Source organism: Macrobrachium rosenbergii, chromosome 10 (genome assembly GCF_040412425.1).
Source record: "Macrobrachium rosenbergii isolate ZJJX-2024 chromosome 10, ASM4041242v1, whole genome shotgun sequence".
NCBI classification, from domain to species: Eukaryota; Metazoa; Arthropoda; class Malacostraca; order Decapoda; family Palaemonidae; genus Macrobrachium; species Macrobrachium rosenbergii.
In genome coordinates this window covers 4393901-4410470 of record NC_089750.1, presented here as the reverse complement: position 1 = coordinate 4410470, position 16570 = coordinate 4393901, and the positions used below count along the sequence as shown (strand labels likewise).

General features: G+C 38.1%; 1 protein-coding gene across 2 annotated transcripts; it reads right to left on the bottom strand.

Annotated features, from left to right (window-relative positions):
• Positions 1 to 433: 433 nt before the first annotated feature.
• LOC136842435 (peptidyl-prolyl cis-trans isomerase E-like) lies at positions 434 to 11899 on the bottom strand. 2 transcript variants are annotated; one of them, XM_067109770.1, is made up of 8 exons: positions 11660 to 11899; positions 9849 to 10151; positions 6662 to 6770; positions 4315 to 4467; positions 3497 to 3904; positions 2421 to 2596; positions 1768 to 1884; positions 434 to 1294 (listed from the first exon to the last, which is right to left on the bottom strand). In XM_067109770.1, the coding sequence occupies exons 2-8, from the start codon at positions 10046 to 10048 to the stop codon at positions 1048 to 1050; spliced, it is 1410 nt and encodes a 469-aa protein (XP_066965871.1). In that variant the 5' UTR covers positions 10049 to 10151; positions 11660 to 11899; the 3' UTR covers positions 434 to 1047. The 2 variants fall into 2 exon arrangements, with proteins under 2 accessions (XP_066965871.1, XP_066965870.1); XM_067109769.1 differs by having other exon boundaries at positions 6650 to 6770; positions 11660 to 11898.
• Between the last annotated feature and the right edge of the window lie 4671 nt (positions 11900 to 16570).

Here is a 16570-nt window from a genome sequence, read left to right as displayed (position 1 = left end):
TGTGTGTACTGCTTGCCTTACCACCCTTTCAGGTCGCTTTTGGGCAAGGGCTTGTGCTGGCATAAGGCCGGCTTGATGAACATCTTAACACAATGAAGAAATTATCCCATAACAGTTTTACCATCCTGGTAAAACTGTGACAGTTAAAGCCGTGGAATGTTAGTTTCAAGTCAGTATACCATATAACTATGGAAAGCCTGGAATGTGTTTTGTAGTTGAAGTACATTTGCATACATAATTTTCCTTACTAAGATCTTTTTATTTTAGGCAAAGCATATAATTGTGAGGGTTTACAAATTGTTGATAAAAAGTTTGAGGATTTGGAAAACCAGTCGATGTTATTATTGTCGTGAGCATCAGTTGCCATTAATACCGTTGTCATCCTTAAAATTTGTGTTACTCCAAAGGACTCATTAAGAAATAAGCGACAGAATAAGGTTTAGATTGTTTCATTGGTGGATTGTGTGCGCCAGGCCAGGTAGCAATAGCACACTCATGGACAGCTGAATACAAGTTTGAATATTTGTAATGTCATGAAATTAAAAATCATAGTGAAACAGTATTAATGAGGCTAGCCAACCCACACGAAAGAAAACAATAGCAAAAGTTTCAGATCATTATTACAACACCTGCCGATCTGATGTGTCAGTATTTCACTACTCTATTTTCCAACTAATAACTTCAGCCCCTCCAACATATCATTGGTCCAGTTTCAGGTTCCCTCATACCTTACAGCTTCACTTTCTTTGTCAAGCTTTTTTACTACCGCAGTGCTTCCGATTTTATTGTTACAACTTCAGCTCATCTGATTACGTCGGTACAACTTCAGCGTTCGTGATAATCACCACAAGGAGCTCAGCATTATTTAATACTAATACAGTTTCAGCTTCTTTGGCATCAGTGTTACAACTTCATTCCCTTTTGATAGCTATACTACTTCAGCCTTTGTTATGTCGTTACCATAACCTCACAGCCTCCCTTGACATCATTCGCACAGTTCCAACCCTGGTTGTCCTCACTGCAACTTCAACCAACCTGATACCATCGCTACAGCTGCAGCTCCTCTGATTGGAAAGGAATGAGAACCCCACAGTCACTGATGTGCACCACATTGAAGGGCTTGTGCCTCGTGGCAACCTCAAGGACATCTAGCCCTTTGGTCACCTGCCCAAAGGGACTTCGAAAAGTGTCTTTCGGGTCGTCACGAAGACACACAGCGAACAGAGATCCGAACTTCCTTTCTAATTCCCCACCGACGCCACACACTTGACCTGCTTTCTTGGGTTTCGACCAGCTGTGAATGAGTAGAGGAAAAGGTCAGTGAAAAGTCAGATCTGTGAATGATTAAGAGCTAACTCGTTAGAGGGCATACCTCCACCAAGCTACACGACTCCCCTTGTCATGGAGACTTGAAGTATGAAGTTTTGGCATTGGGCACCAATTGCTAATGGGGTAATTCTGCAAACCCTGAGCCCTTTGAAGGTCGGATCTGTCAAACTTGAGTTTTAGGTAATTAGCATTAATTTTATCAGTATGAAAAGGATAACCTAATTATATAGTTGATGTGGAGCACTCAAGCTGCCAGAAATCCCCATCTTTTTTGAGAGGTGATTATAGTTTCCATATCTACAAATCCCCAGTTCTTGGCTGATATTATCAAAAAATTTAGTTATGTCCATTAGATCACCCTTTCAATATATCTGCCAAGTTTCTTTGGGATCTGTTAATCTGGTTACACACACACACAGGTGTGATACCCTTTCATACCTGCCACCCCATTCAAGATTATCCATTAGGGCTTCTCCTCCCAGACCCCCTCGACCTTGGTAATCTCCCCCTCTGATGTACTCCCCTGGCAAGTCTTTCTCACTGACGCCATCGAACCTGTGAAAAATTGAAACTAAATCAGCAAACATTCAACATCATTATGAAAATCAAGTACTCATGGAAGTGGTGAATATGGCTGAGTACCACTTAATGAGACAGCATCGCTGAATCTAGGTAAGGACGCTTAGGTTACGTTAGGTTAGCTTTGGTAGTTAACTTAATTTGTGACTGGTACCTTGGAAGTGAACCCATATCAGGCAAAGCAGATACACTGGTTCTAAGCCAGGTTGAAGAAAGTGGAACAAAGTAGAGATTAGTAAATATTTTAGATATACTGAAGCAGTTTTGAGAACGTAACACAGTTGTTTATGGATATTTATTCGTTGGATAAAATCAACTCGGGTTTTTCCCTTTTGTATTTATATGGTGGCAGCTTAAGGAGGGGGAAAAAAAGCATTGCAGTAACATAACTGACTCCTAAGGACTTTCATCCTTCATCATGACTTTTGTGGCTTGTTTCCAGAGTGTGTTTTCATCACTGATAAGATGAACAAACTTAAAGTCTCACTGACTACACTCAGGCGAACACTTACTTTGTGCCTTTGTAGGATGGTCCAAGTGTTCCTAGGCACAGTGCTATGAACTGCTGAGCCCTTCGCATTTTCCCATCAAGGGTGATATAGATTCTTCCAAGTTTCCTCTCTCCCGCTTTGATGTCCAGGAAGGTGACAGGTGCATCCTTGTTCAAGCAGGATGTTAGGATCCCCAGCTGAAAGAGATAAAAGAAGTCATAGTTATGTACCCTTTTTGGGGGCTGGATTGTCATGCCCTGGTTATTACAGTCTTAAAGGTTGCTGTGTATCTCGACACTGCTCACAAGCAAAGTCGGGTTGACTGCTGACCAGGGCGTGTTAACGTATCTCGGAAATGGCTGAAAATATCGAAAATATTTATAGAACTGGAGGGCAAAGCCCCACCCCGACTAAGTCACGGCACAGTGCCCTAGGTTAGGTTAGGTTAGGTTAGGTTAGGTTAGGTTAAAGGAAGATGACGTAAGGATGTATAAAGTTTTTTTTTGCAGTGGTTAGCAAAAAATATACTTACACTTCCTGGTCTTCAGTGGCTCCACAAAGTCTTCAGTGTATTCATTGTAGAGCCATCTGAGGTCAGTAAGTTGGAGTGTAAGTGAAAGGCATCAAAGCACACTGTCTTGTATATTTCTTTGATTCCATTAAATTTTATGAAAATGTTTTCTTGCAACTGCAGTTTTCTGTCAAGACTAATACTCACTATTCTGTTCTGCACTTTACTGCTGCTTTCTAAGTCTTACCATTCTGTATCATTAATATTACTGTATATTAGTTTTCTCTGTCAGAACTTTCCTCAACAAATGTCAGCTGTTTTACCTTAATTTTCTTCCTCAGGAATGTCTTGCACCCAGTGTCAGCATTCTAAATACTAATTAGTTCCATATCAGGACTTTTTACTGCAATTTTTATTCTCAGCACTTTCCCACTGCCAATGGTCAGCATTGTTACTCCTTTTTACTTTGAATCCATCCTACAACAACAGTGTTACTCTTATTACCCACTCTTATTACCCAGAACTTCTTTCATCCTATTTCAGCCATGATACTGCTTTTTCTCTTAGAGAACTTTCTCTCACCTACCTTAATAGCAACACTGTAAGCAGTGGAAGCAGACTGCAGTGCATGTACGTGAATTCCCGTCTTCTCGACCAGAACTTTGGCCAGACACCCATTGTCACTGAGAGCCATGATGGCTGGCCTTGTTGCAATAACACTAAGCATTCGGGGCTTCTGAGACTCTTCCTTCTCAGCGTAGTTGAGATTAGAAACCCTTTCTCGAATTTCTTTAGCCTTTTCAAATACTGAGGTAATAGAGGCCAAGTCCTTGGCAGCATAGGCATTGCGATTTAACCTGGCTGTCTCGTGCTGGAGGTAGGCTGCCTCCTGAAGGTCTGAGATGTCCAGTAGACTTCGGACAACTGCCTCAGCCAATCGCTTCACAACTTCGGTTGAGTTTTCTGTGGATAGAATCTCGGCTTTCTCTTTAACCTGCCAGTTACCAAAAAAAAAAAAAAATTAGCATTCCTTGTCTTTTCTTCCGACAAAATCTTCCTATTGAACAAGAACAATAATCACTTGCAGTTAAGGAACACTTTACATCAATTTACAAATATAGTGTTGTGGTGGTGAACTGTAGCAGTTTGAACCATGAAAATGAATTCCTGGTGATTTTAGAGTGAAAGGGAAATACACCAATAGGAGATTGATTTAAGTAAAATAACTTCGCTGCCCAGAGGACCCCAGAGAGGGACGTAAGCTGCCTTAAGTTGTCGTAGGAGGGCAAGTTGAAAACTGACTAAATGACAAAGGTCATATTATGAAGCAAGCATGTACACTTCTTCATTTAACTGTATTTGAGAGATGAAAATGTACAAATTCATTATCAGGGATTATCTAACCTGGTGGATGACCTCCTGAATGCGACATATCTGATGTGAGGACTTTGGATGCTCTTCGAAAAGGCACTCGCCACAGGCAGCCACCTCACAACTGGAACACCAGAAGGACAAACGGAGACTATGTTCCGTGCACTTCGTGCCTTCCTCTTCAACCTGAGAGGAGAAAATGTTACTGAGATGGGTGAGATAGTGGACAATATCGACAGGTATTTTACCTCTTCAGCTTCCCTGTAGGAAGATAGGTCAATGATATAATTTTATCTTTTCTTTCTTTAAAACTATAGCTGTAAACCCTTATGAAGAGTCAACAGGCTATAAACCCAACGGGGCTCCAAGGGGAAACCAGCCTGGAGAGAGAATAAGCTATAGGGAAAGGTGATTAGTAAACACATATGTGTATAGAAAATAAGACTGATACCCCTGAATTCAGGAGACGTCAGCAGCAGAAAGCAGGAAGAAACTTGCTCCTCGCTTAAACACTTGGAGATCAGAAGATTCCAGAACTATTTCACATTTTTGTTGTGACCAAAATGCATTTCTATGAAAATGGTTGATGAGGACAAGTTGGTCTGTAAAATCTTTTGGATCTGGAAAGCAGGATGGAAGTCATATCAAGAAAATGTTTGTCAGGCCAGAAGACTTTTGTTGGCTACTGTTCTAATATTCACAAGGCTGAGTTGGCTTGTTTGAATTCCCTGAGAGAGAGTGAAAGCGATGGTACTGTTAGTCAGGAGGACTAGGACTAATAATTCAACCAGAATCTCTGGGAAACACTGATTAAATTTTAATCATACAGAAAGATGATGTTATAAAGGCTTAACACCACAACATGTGACAATTATTATAGCAATTATTAATCTAGTTGAAAAGAATATTTTTTTTCGTGAATTTCAAGCACAAAAGTTGCAAGTCTTAGTCGATTGCTTAATGACATTACCATAGTAGTATTTCATATTTTTTCAATTCAGACTTATTAGTATTTACGCATTTAAAACATTTTTAAACTTCCTTTTTAGTTTTTTTTGTAAAAGAAAACTATTGTGCTGGCTTTGTCTGTCTGTCCGCACTTTTTCTGCCTGCCCTCAGGTCTTAAAAACTACTGAGGCTAGAGGGCTGCAAATTGATACGTTGATCATCCACCCTCCAATCATCGAGCATACCAAATTGCAGCCCTCCAGCCTCAGTAGTTTTTATTTTATTTACGGTTAAAGTTACCGGCGGATCGTGCGTCTGGCAGCGCTTTCCGGAGGCGTGCGACGCACCCTCACTCTACCGCATCTGGAGAGCAACAAGTCGTATCTGATAGTTTTATACACCACTGTACGTTGTACAGGAAACTCGATTGCGCAGAGGAAACTTTGGCGCATTTTTTTACTTGTTTTAGCAGTGCCCTTGTTGTAATCTTAATATTTATTAATCATAAGCACAATATCAAATGCAGAAGATGCATACTCATACACATTATATATTATATATTGTATTATATATATACTGTATATATATACCTATATACATACATATTATATATAATATATATATATATATATATATATATATATATATATATATATATATAATATATATATATATATATATATATATATATATATATATATATATATATATATATATATATATATATATATATATATATATGTAATTCTAATAGCCACAATGCCCTCTTAACTTCACGAATTCTTCGTGCTTTTTGAACATGCTTGTAACTACGAAGCCGTGACGTTCAAACACAAGAAATTGAAGAGACTTGTGATTTGCCGGTCGCGAGAGACGAACCAGGTCACCTTAATCACAAGGAGGTCACGTTGCCGACCTGGTACGAGAAGCCAGGTCGGCAACGTGACCTCCTTTGTGATTAAGGTGACCCTGGTTCGTCTCCCGCGACCGGCAAATCACAAGTCTCTTCAATTTCTTGTGTTACAAGCATATCCAAAAAGCACGAAGAATTCGAGAAGTCAAGAGGGCATTGTGGCTATTAGAATTACATATGTGTCTCTATAAAAGTGAAGTGATTCTACATATATATATATATATAGTAGATATATATATATATATATATATATATATATATATATATATATATATATATATATATATATATATATATATATACACACATATACATATGTATATTATGTATATACATACATACAATAATCAAAACTTACATATCAAGGTACAGAGAAAATCCCATCTTTGATAAAGCCTGCACTTCTCCCATGTATTTGTACCCTCCTTTGTACCCTCCTGAAAGAAATCCTTCACGCATTAACTTTTTCAATGAAAAACTTGTTATGGAAGACAGGATCTTACTTACAGTGGGTCTTACTTGCTTAGCCGCAGCCGAGGTGTTATTGAGCGATGCCGGCGAAGCCGCGAGACACTGGATGTTGAAATTGATGGGGAGGTCGTCGACCTCGGTGTTCGGGTACTTGGCTCTGAAACGGAAATCAGCTGGGTTAGTAGAGTACAGGCTGAGTCCACATCTGACCCAGCTAAGGACATTCTCGCGCTCGAAGTCGCCCGAAGTTAAGTATACCTTAGCTTTACCAGACCACTGAGCTGATTAACAGCTCTCCTAGGGCTGGCCCGAAGGATTAGACTTATTTTACGGGGCTAAGAACCAGTTGGTTACCTAGCAACGGGACCTATAGCTTATTGTGGAAAAAAAAAGTTTATCTTAGTTTTACCAGACCACTGAGCTGATTAACAGCTCCCCTAGGGCTGGCCTGAAGGATTAGACTTATTTTACGAGGCTAAGAACCAATTGGTTACCTAGCAACGGGACCTGCAGCTTATTGTGGAATCCGAACCACATTATAGCGAGAAATGAATTTCTATCACCAGAAATAAATTCCTCTAATTCTTCATTAGCCGGCCGGAGACTCGAACTCGGGCCTAGCGAGTGCTAGCCGACAACTCTACCGACTCGCCCAACGAAGAACTTTCGAGTCGCCCAGGTTGCTTTTAGTCGAGGTTAAATAAAGAAAAGTCATCAGGCAATATTTGACCTAACCAGAGTGAAGAACAAGGAAGCTCTCTTAACCCGGATCAAGGTGCTATTCACCTGGCCAGTCCTTTTCATCTTGACCTCACCGCATCCATGATGGCTTCTGCATTAGCCAAATGGCAATACAAAGACATACGGGGTATTATTCATATCCTATACCTCAGCATCACCAGGAGGTTAACACAGGGACCTCTTTCATCTAAGGCCGTGAAAGAGAGAATGTGAGTGGACAAACATTTGTCGTAAACACAAACTTTGTAATTTTTAGTTCAAAACGCAGTCACGAACTGGAGAGTGTTGTGACTGAGAAAATAACTTCCTTTGAAATTTAACTACAGGGAGAATGGCTGAGAAAAAACGCACATACAATTTATGTAAACTTGATCGACCTTTGGACCTTGAGTTTGATCAGGCCTCCGCTTGTGATGTCATTGCTCGGGCATTTTGCTATGAAAGGGAATTGAGAAACTTGATTTAATTACATATCACAGGTACTGCATGAAATTTGGGAACTGGTGGCCCAAGTGGGCGAAACACAATGAGATCTTAAATTCTTTTACCACGTAGGCGGTTAGTGCCGTCAGTGCGCCTCATGTGGTGCTCTGTAGGCATTACTCAAGGTTTTTTGCAGCGTCCCTTCGGCCCCTAGCTGCAATCCCTTTCATTCCTTTTACAGTACCTCCATTCATATTCTTTCTTCCACCTTACTTTCCACCCTTTCTTAACAATTGATTCATAGTACAACCGCGAGGCTTTCCTCCTATTGGACCTTTCAAACCTTTCTACTCTCATTTTCCGTTTCAGCGTTGAATGACCTCATAGGTCCCAGTGCTTGGCTTTTGGCCAAGATTCTATATTCTATTCTAAATACTTTAAGGTTGTTCTTTGTGTAAAAGAAAGAGCGTTCATTCCACATCCACTCGTTTGTAAAATTAAGCTCAGATCTCCCGTTGATCATTTTGAAACGAGTCGAGGTTGCAAGAAACGTCTGGTTCAACCGACACTTTTTCAGCTGATAAGATATCACGAGGCCTTAATGAGTAATCGGCGTATCTTTTGAGATAAAATCCGTTGTGGCCGTTTGAACAATGGTGACTGAAAAAATTAGACTTTTTTTTTGAGATGCAGTGACGAAAATAGTTTGCTAATAAAAGAGGATTTTGCATTATCTGGGGTAGTATCAGAGTCCCCTTGTTTAATTTGTACTAAAGCCATTCTTTCATATTTTTATCACTACAACCACAAAGGAATGGCGGTAACATAAGAGAGTGTCGAGACGTTACAAGAAACATACGGGAGTTCGGACCAATCAGTTAGATTATTGATACGTATTTCTGTTTATTCCAAAGAAATGCCCCGTAGGGGGTAATGCCATCAATACACTTCACATGGCGTACTGCAGGCGTTGCACAAGGTTGTTTGCTGCATCCCTTCGTCCCGAACTGCACCTACTTTTTAGCGTTTTACTTTACCTCCGTTCCTGCTTCGTTTCTCCCATCTTGGTGTTCAACCACTCCAACTCCTTTTCACTGTCCAAATCGCCGAATGGCTGAAGATGTCCCAGTGGCAAAGAGATGTATGCTAGTATTGCACCAGCCCGGTTTTTTTTTTTTGCCATGCCCCTAGGTTAGGTTAGGGTAGGTAAGCTAGGACCCCTGGAGTAATATGGTTGTGGGAAACCTAATGAGATTTTTTCAAGAAAATTCTATGGTTAGTTTTCAAGATAAGGCGTCCCGCTTTTTTCAGGGAAAGGTCCCGTACTCGGTTACGTCTCGGGGAAATGCGCCTCGGTGCTTGGCTTTATAGCAGAAAGTTCTTAAATCAAATTAAGTCTTTATTACTCAGAAAAGATTTATTAAGCAAACCAATTCATAAGAGTTTAAGGGTGTTCATTTTCAAAGTAAGCTTCGGCAGGATGGAATCCCAGCGTGTGGATGATGGTAAATGTAGAACCAGAAGGAGAGAAACTGAGACAAACGGGGGTAAATAAAAAAAAAATTAAAAGGAGAATCAGTTACATGAACAGAAGTTTCTATAGAAGTAAAAAAAAAAAAAAAAAAGAGAAAAAATGGAATGTGAGACCTCTGGAAATAGGCTTGTAATACATGATACAATAAGCAGTGAGGATATACATATATTAACAGAACTCCATTTATATAGGATGGTATGTAAGGGAGATTTTTATTTAAAAAAAAAAAAGGGCAAGCTTTCAAGGACTGTCTGTCCTCATCGTCTGACGATGAGGGCAGATACTCCTGGAAAGATTGTAACTTTTTAAAACGAAACTCTCCCTTAGATACCATCTGGTTTATATGAGGTTCTGTTATTAATTTCATTGATGCACAGAACAGTATATATATATATATATATATATATATATATATATATATATATATATATATATATATATATATATATATATATATATATATATATATATATGTGTGTGTGTGTGTGTGTGTGTGTGTGTATTAAGTATGTAGTAAAGAGACACTGGTTTTCTTACCTACACGACGGGCACATGATGTCCCCAATGGTAGCCAGTTCCTTCACGCAAATCCTGCAGAAGGTGTGCCCGCAGCGGGGCAGGATGATGGGTCGCCGATGCCCGCTGTCGAAATCGCAGTGGCAGACGCCACAGGTCAGTGCCGCTGTCATTGTGTCATCGAACGGATTACTCGGTTCGATTGGGTATGCCTCCGCCATATTTTTTTTTTCCTTGGTGTTGTTGGGGTGGGGGCGGGGGGTTGGAGAAGGTAGGAGGTTGGTCGTGGCGTCTTCAAGGGGGAGTATCTCCTGCTCTTATGTCCTAGGAAAAATTGGAAGGGTTTTTTTATTTTCGTAAGTTAGATAATTTTGTTTTCAGTAACATTATTATTATTATTATTATTATTATTATTATTATTATTATTATTATTATTATTATTATTATTATTCAGAAGATGAACCTTATTCATACGGAATAAGTCCACTAACGGGTCCACTGACTTGAAATTCATGCTCCCAGAGAATCTGGTGCTCATTATGAAGAAGTAAGAGGAGGTAAAATTTAATACAGAAAGAAGAGATCTCAGTTATTAAAAAAGATAAAATAATAAATTTATAAATAATTGTTATGATTGTTATGAAATGTGGGAAATCACAGCCATCATCATGAACATAGCGATTACTCTTAAAAATCTAATAATCGTATGAGTCATTTTAGTGAAGTAATCCACAATGGTATAAGTGTAAATATATATTAAAAATATATGCAAAAAACTTCCACCATTGTGGACTGGGGATTTCTTCACCATTTTATTATTATTATTATTATTATTATTATTATTATTATTATTATTATTATTATTATTATTATTGTCTCTAACACACCTGGAATCACAATTATTATCATCATCATCCTTATCATTATTGCTGTTATCACCCCTGTAATCAATAAGTTACGACAGACGAACTTCTATATCGCGAAAAAAATATAACTATGGACCAGACACCTTTCACTTGTGTACACGCGAGAGAAGGTATTTTCGACTGATTTAAACAAATATTAGTCCACTGGCCCCTAAAGCTGCCATTAACCCTTCAGCCTCATAAAGAAGAAAGGCTGTAACCAAATTATATGTTGATTCAGGGCCGAGACACTGAAATCAAATCGAATTAGGAGTCTTAAGCCACATTTCCTACTTCAAAAGTTCAAGCGAAGATGCTGTACTACATTACACTCTAATACAATTGTCTTTGTATTATAATGATTTACTTACATTTTTATCTATTTATTAATTAATTAAATTACTTTTTCGTTCATACTGGTCTCCTCTCTCCGTATTTCCCAATACCTTCTGTTACTTCTTTCTAACGAAAACCATATTCTTTGCAAGCTTGAATTTCAAGTCAGTGGCCCCTGTGGGCTTGTTCCATGTGAGTAGGGTTCACCTTCTGAATAATAATAATAATAATAATAATAATAATAATAATAATAATAATAATAATAATAATAATATATCCGTACATTTTGGCGTTTGTTCGTACGTACGTCATATATCGGACGAAATTGCGTGACTTACATTCGAAGAATGCTTGTGGTTTTTATTTGGCAAACTTTTAGAGAGTATTTATGTTTAAGCTTTTCTGAAATGTGCCAGAAATATGTTCTCTTAAACTCTCTCCCCCTACCCGTCATAAAGAGGAAAACATGACGAAAATGTAGGAAAAGATTGTCATTTGAATTTCTAAAAACCAAATTGAATTTTGTCAAATTGAATTTTTTGACTCATTGAACAATAACACATACTCAGATAAATGCTTGACAATAGTTACCTTGCCTTTCCCAAATATGGCACCAAAGATGTACAGCAGCAGTTGTCACAAGAACACTGGATTTGGTAAATCACAGGTAAAAATGGGCTCTCTCTATGATGAATGAAGCGAGGAGTGGTTAGACGACCCACAAAATCCAGTGATGGTGATGATTATGGCCTGGAATAACAGGAACTGTACGAACTCTGAACCCGTCCAGGGACTGAGGCAGACTTCAGATCGTGAAACACTGAACAAGGTTTAGAACAAGAGAGGCTGTTTGCTGTGAAATGATTAAAAAAGATAAGAGATAAGGCGGATTTCATCATGTGCTGATACCACGTAAAGTTCTGATAAGATGCGTTCTATTTCTAATCGTCATTTTGGAATGAAAAAGTGGCACGTTTAGTGAAGGCTGGTCGTGAAAATTCGGAAGAGCAAGCGAGATTATTAAGAATGTTTTTCATTACATTTTAATGTATTTGAATTTTTTAATGCTATTTACTGACACTTTTGATGTGGGCAAACTCTGTGTTCACCTTTTTTAGCCTTTATTTTTTTTCCGCTACTTGCAGTCCTTTTAGGCTCCGGGGGCAAGTAGTGCCGTCAGTGCACCTCACGTGGTGCACTGTAGGCATTACTTCAGGGTCTTTGCAGCGTCCATTAGGCCCCTAGCTGCAACCCCTTCGTTGCCTTTACTGTACCTCTGTTCATATTCTCTTTCTTCCGTCAGACTTTCCACCCTCTTTAACAATTGTTTTAAAGTGCATCTGCGAGGTTTTCCTCCTGTTACACCTCTCAAACCTTTTTACTGCCAAGTTCAGTTTCAGCGCTGAATGACCTCACGGGTCCCAGCGACTCACAATAGTCGAATAAAGACCAAGTACATAATTCGCTGCTTAAGTTAGATAGTGGCTCTTTGGGTTACAAGGGTCATATATGTATATATAAATTATAAATATATATATATATATATATATATATATATATATATATGTATATGAAACAGAGCAGTATCTTATTTCGGCCATTACTATCAACCAGACAATCAATCCAATATAAATGTAACTGAATCCAGCAAATGACCTGTTCACTTTCAATTACTGTTTAATTGATATATAATTAAGACCTCGTTAAGGAAACCTTGAATTCTACACCTTCAAAATGACCTCACGAAGATGAATTGACATTATACCACAAACTGCTGTTACGTGACTGTGTTTAGAGAAGCCGAAAACTTTATCTGAAATTATTTTTATCCACCTCGAAAAATAATAATGATTTTTTTTTTATCAATGTTCATTAGATTCGTAGACGTTTCTTTTCATTCCTCTTGGTAGTTCAGTGGTTTCGAAAATGAAGAATAAGAGGAATTTTTTTTTATCTATAATGTGGTTCGGATTAGAGGTCCCGTTGCTAGGTAACCAACTGGTTTCTTTTCATTCCTTCTTGGCCAGCCCTAGGAGAGCTGTTAATCAGCTCAGTGGTCTGGTTAAACTGAGATACTGTATAGTTCAGTGGTATCGCTAGTGACTTTCCACTGTTAGTCCCGAGTTCGGTTTCGGCTCAATTCTTTAAAAGGTTTTCGGTGACCCATGACATTCATGTCCTTGTGAGCCAAGGAAGGGTTTGGGAAGGGGGTGTCCTTAGATCTACTTGATGAGTCCATTAGTATCCACTGACTCGCTTCCCCAGGTCTAACGTGGGTCGAAAGGCATTTGGGCGCTGATGTGCACCTGTGAATTGTTTGTCCAGTCGTTAGGACATTGTTTGCAAGTACAGTGGGTTTCACTTTTTCTCTGCTGATTATCATTTGCTTTTAAACCTTCGAGAACCGTAATGTTACTGATGTATAGTGTTGCATTAAGCATTAACAGTACCTAACCTAGTTACTCCTAATGATAGACGAATACCCAACTTGAGTCTGACCTAACCTAACTGTTGTCTCTAGTGATACTGATATGATTCATGTATATTTCCCAATACTTCCATTCATTAGAACCGAAGTAAATGAAAACTATGAGAAATGAAAGTGTAAGAAATTGAGCACCAGTTATTTCAAGTTTAACCGAATCATATTCAAACTCTATCTGGAGTTGCACCTTTCGAACTTTTTTTACTTTCAATTACCTTTTCAGCGCTGAATGATGCTGATAGGTTCCAGCGCTTGGCCTAAATTTTATATTCCATTCCACTTATTATAACCAGTCAGTTAATAAGTGTTTTCTCTCTCTCTCTCTCTCTCTCTCTCTCTCTCTCTCTCTCTCTCTCTCTCTCTCTCTCTCTCTCTCTCTCTGCCTATATAAAAAAAAAATTCACGGCTTATAAAATCTGCAAGATTGATTTCAAAATAGCGAAGAGCGTCGGAGGATAAATAACTAACTCCAAGCACCATTCAGAACAGATAAATAGAAACGCCTTTTCAAGGTTCTCTTGTAATAATGTTCACATGGTCGGAAGTCCTATCAATAAGTGAAGGATTCTCCTTCTTAAGGGAAGACTTCGCTTTTTTCTCAGTTCGTGAGCGCTGGTTTTCTGTGGTCTTGAGGGCGTTATAACCGATCGTAACTAAGTCTAGATCAGAAAACGTCCCATTTTATATCCCAGGTTGTCAGGATAACATCAACTTACGTGTGTTATATAAGGTTATATAGGCAGAGCGAAGTGCGGGAGAAATTTGTTATTATTATACGTTTGGCAGTCGAGACAAATGTTTCTGTGTCGTAGACGTAAAAATGAACTTACTAACTTATTCGGTGAAATGAATTATATTATATTATATATATATATATATATATATATATATATATATATATATATATATATATATATATATATATATATATGGGTTTGAAATATATAACAAAGATTGTCTGTGCTGTTTTAGGTTGAACAACATGAATATTAATGTAAATATCTAGCATATTTAAAACGCCACTTTCCGGCGTCAAATGTATCATGAGTCTAATCTGATTGCACTTTCCCGTTTTCTGATATCCTCCCATCTTGTCAGCCCTGATTTTCTGCTTCACATTCAAACCACCAACTGAACGTTATGTTTATACACATCGTTGATTCACTGTTAATCAGTAATTCACTTGACGCCATATTTTTGTTAAGCTACAACAAGATCACAGTTCAAATTGCAATCAAAAGTAACGGTTGGCGGGAACGGCGCCCGCCCGTTTCAAGTCTCCGTAACGGCTCTAACTGGCTTGTCTCATCTGTAGGCGGCTTCTCCTCACTCGGGCCATGTACTGTAAATGCTGATTTCAGCAAAATCAAGGTTTGCTGTTATTGGTTAAAGGTCTCGTGGTTACAGTTTTTCCGCCAATCACTTGGAAGAAAGGAAAGTTTTCCTCTCATACTTAATTTAGTGTGTTTTTTTTCTTGGAAATTTTTCGTTAGTTTTATGTTGCATGAGAACGTTCACTATGGTGGTGAGGTTATATATATATATATATATATATATATATATATATATATATATATATATATATATATATATATATATATATATATATATATATATATATATATATATATATATATATATATATATATATATAGTATATGTGTGTGTTTTATATTATATATTTATATATATAATATATATAAATATATATGTAAACAGTCATGAAAAAATGAAAAATAAATAACCTGTTTCCTCTTTTTTTTCTCTTCCCGATTAACGGGTCCGTTTCTCACTGCGCTTTAAATACAGGAGCTGGTGAAAAATGCAATTAAGTCCCAAAAGCGAGTTAATTTGTATAATTCAGAGCAGAACATTAACCCCTGATGCATGCATTCACGAGCGGCGGAAACGGCCTCTTAATGGTAAGCGTCAGTAGTGTTGCAGTTTCCGGATTTGTAAATCCACTAAATGGAAAAACCTAAACCAGTCGACGTACGAAGACGGGAAAGTGGTCAATTTCGTTGCTTTTTTTTTTTTACTTTTTCAGTTTCGGAATATTTAGAGTTTTCCTCGTAGGGAGGTAGTGCCGCCAGTGCACCTCATGCGGTGCGCTGTAGGCGTCACTTGACGTTCTTCGCTGCGTGCCTGCCTGAGGCCCCTAGCTCCAACCCCTTTCATTCCTTTTACTGTACCTCCGTTTGTATTCTCTTTCTTCCACCTCACTTTCCTCAACCCTCTCCTAACAATTGTTTCATAGTGCAGTTTTGAGGTTTTCCCTCTGTTACACCTTTCAAACCTTTTACAGCCAATTTCCGTTTCAGCGCTGAATGGCCTCATAGATCCCAGCGCTTGGACTTTGGCCTGAATTCTATATTCTGCTCTATTGTATTCTGTTTCGAGCTTCATTTAAAGGACTCTTTGATTATACCTCGCAGATCTGTATTGTTAAGGGATGCTTAATTTTTCCCTAAAAAATTGGTATATTTTGAGTTTGATTTCAATTGCTTTTATGTACTTCTATGTCTGCAGTGTCAAAGAGTCTTTGCATAATAACTTACAAGCTATTTTGTAGATTATACTTTTCCTACAGTCTCGTCTTGTATTGTCGGACTGTATCATTTTCCCTGTAACAGAGAAAGAGAAAGATAGAAACTGTCAGAAAATTTTATATATATATATATATATATATATATACATACAGTATATATATAATTTCTTTGTTTTCCTACGTATTCATTTTATTTTCGCATGAATTTCGTGGCAAAGCTCATCTCTCTCCCATGCGTATAATCGTATATCCTGCCCCTCCCCTCCCCCCTTCCAAAAAAAAAAAAAATTGAAATTCAAAGATTTGGAGTAGGAAAGTACACATGCTTCTCAAAGTAATCAAATGAATTTTTTTCCGTTTAGATTTGGCTTTTAAGTAAGTAAACTTTTTTCTCATATAAAAGAGAGATGTTTGTGTTTTAACGGGTACGATTATCAAATTATCATGGAAGATTTGTACATGCAAAATA

What these genes read in the sequence shown, in the direction of transcription:
- LOC136842435 (XM_067109769.1), bottom strand. Translation starts at nt 10,048, where the DNA reads ATGGCGGAGGCATACCCAATCGAACCGAGTAATCCGTTCGATGACACA. An exon ending in CTAAGCAAGTAAGACCCACT is followed by an intron (nt 4,468 to 6,649) that starts GTAAGTAAGATC and finishes TTCTCCTCTCAG; the next exon opens with GTTGAAGAGGAAGGCACGAA. An exon ending in CCATCCTACAAAGGCACAAA is followed by an intron (nt 1,885 to 2,420) that starts GTAAGTGTTCGC and finishes AATTTTTCACAG; the next exon opens with GTTCGATGGCGTCAGTGAGA.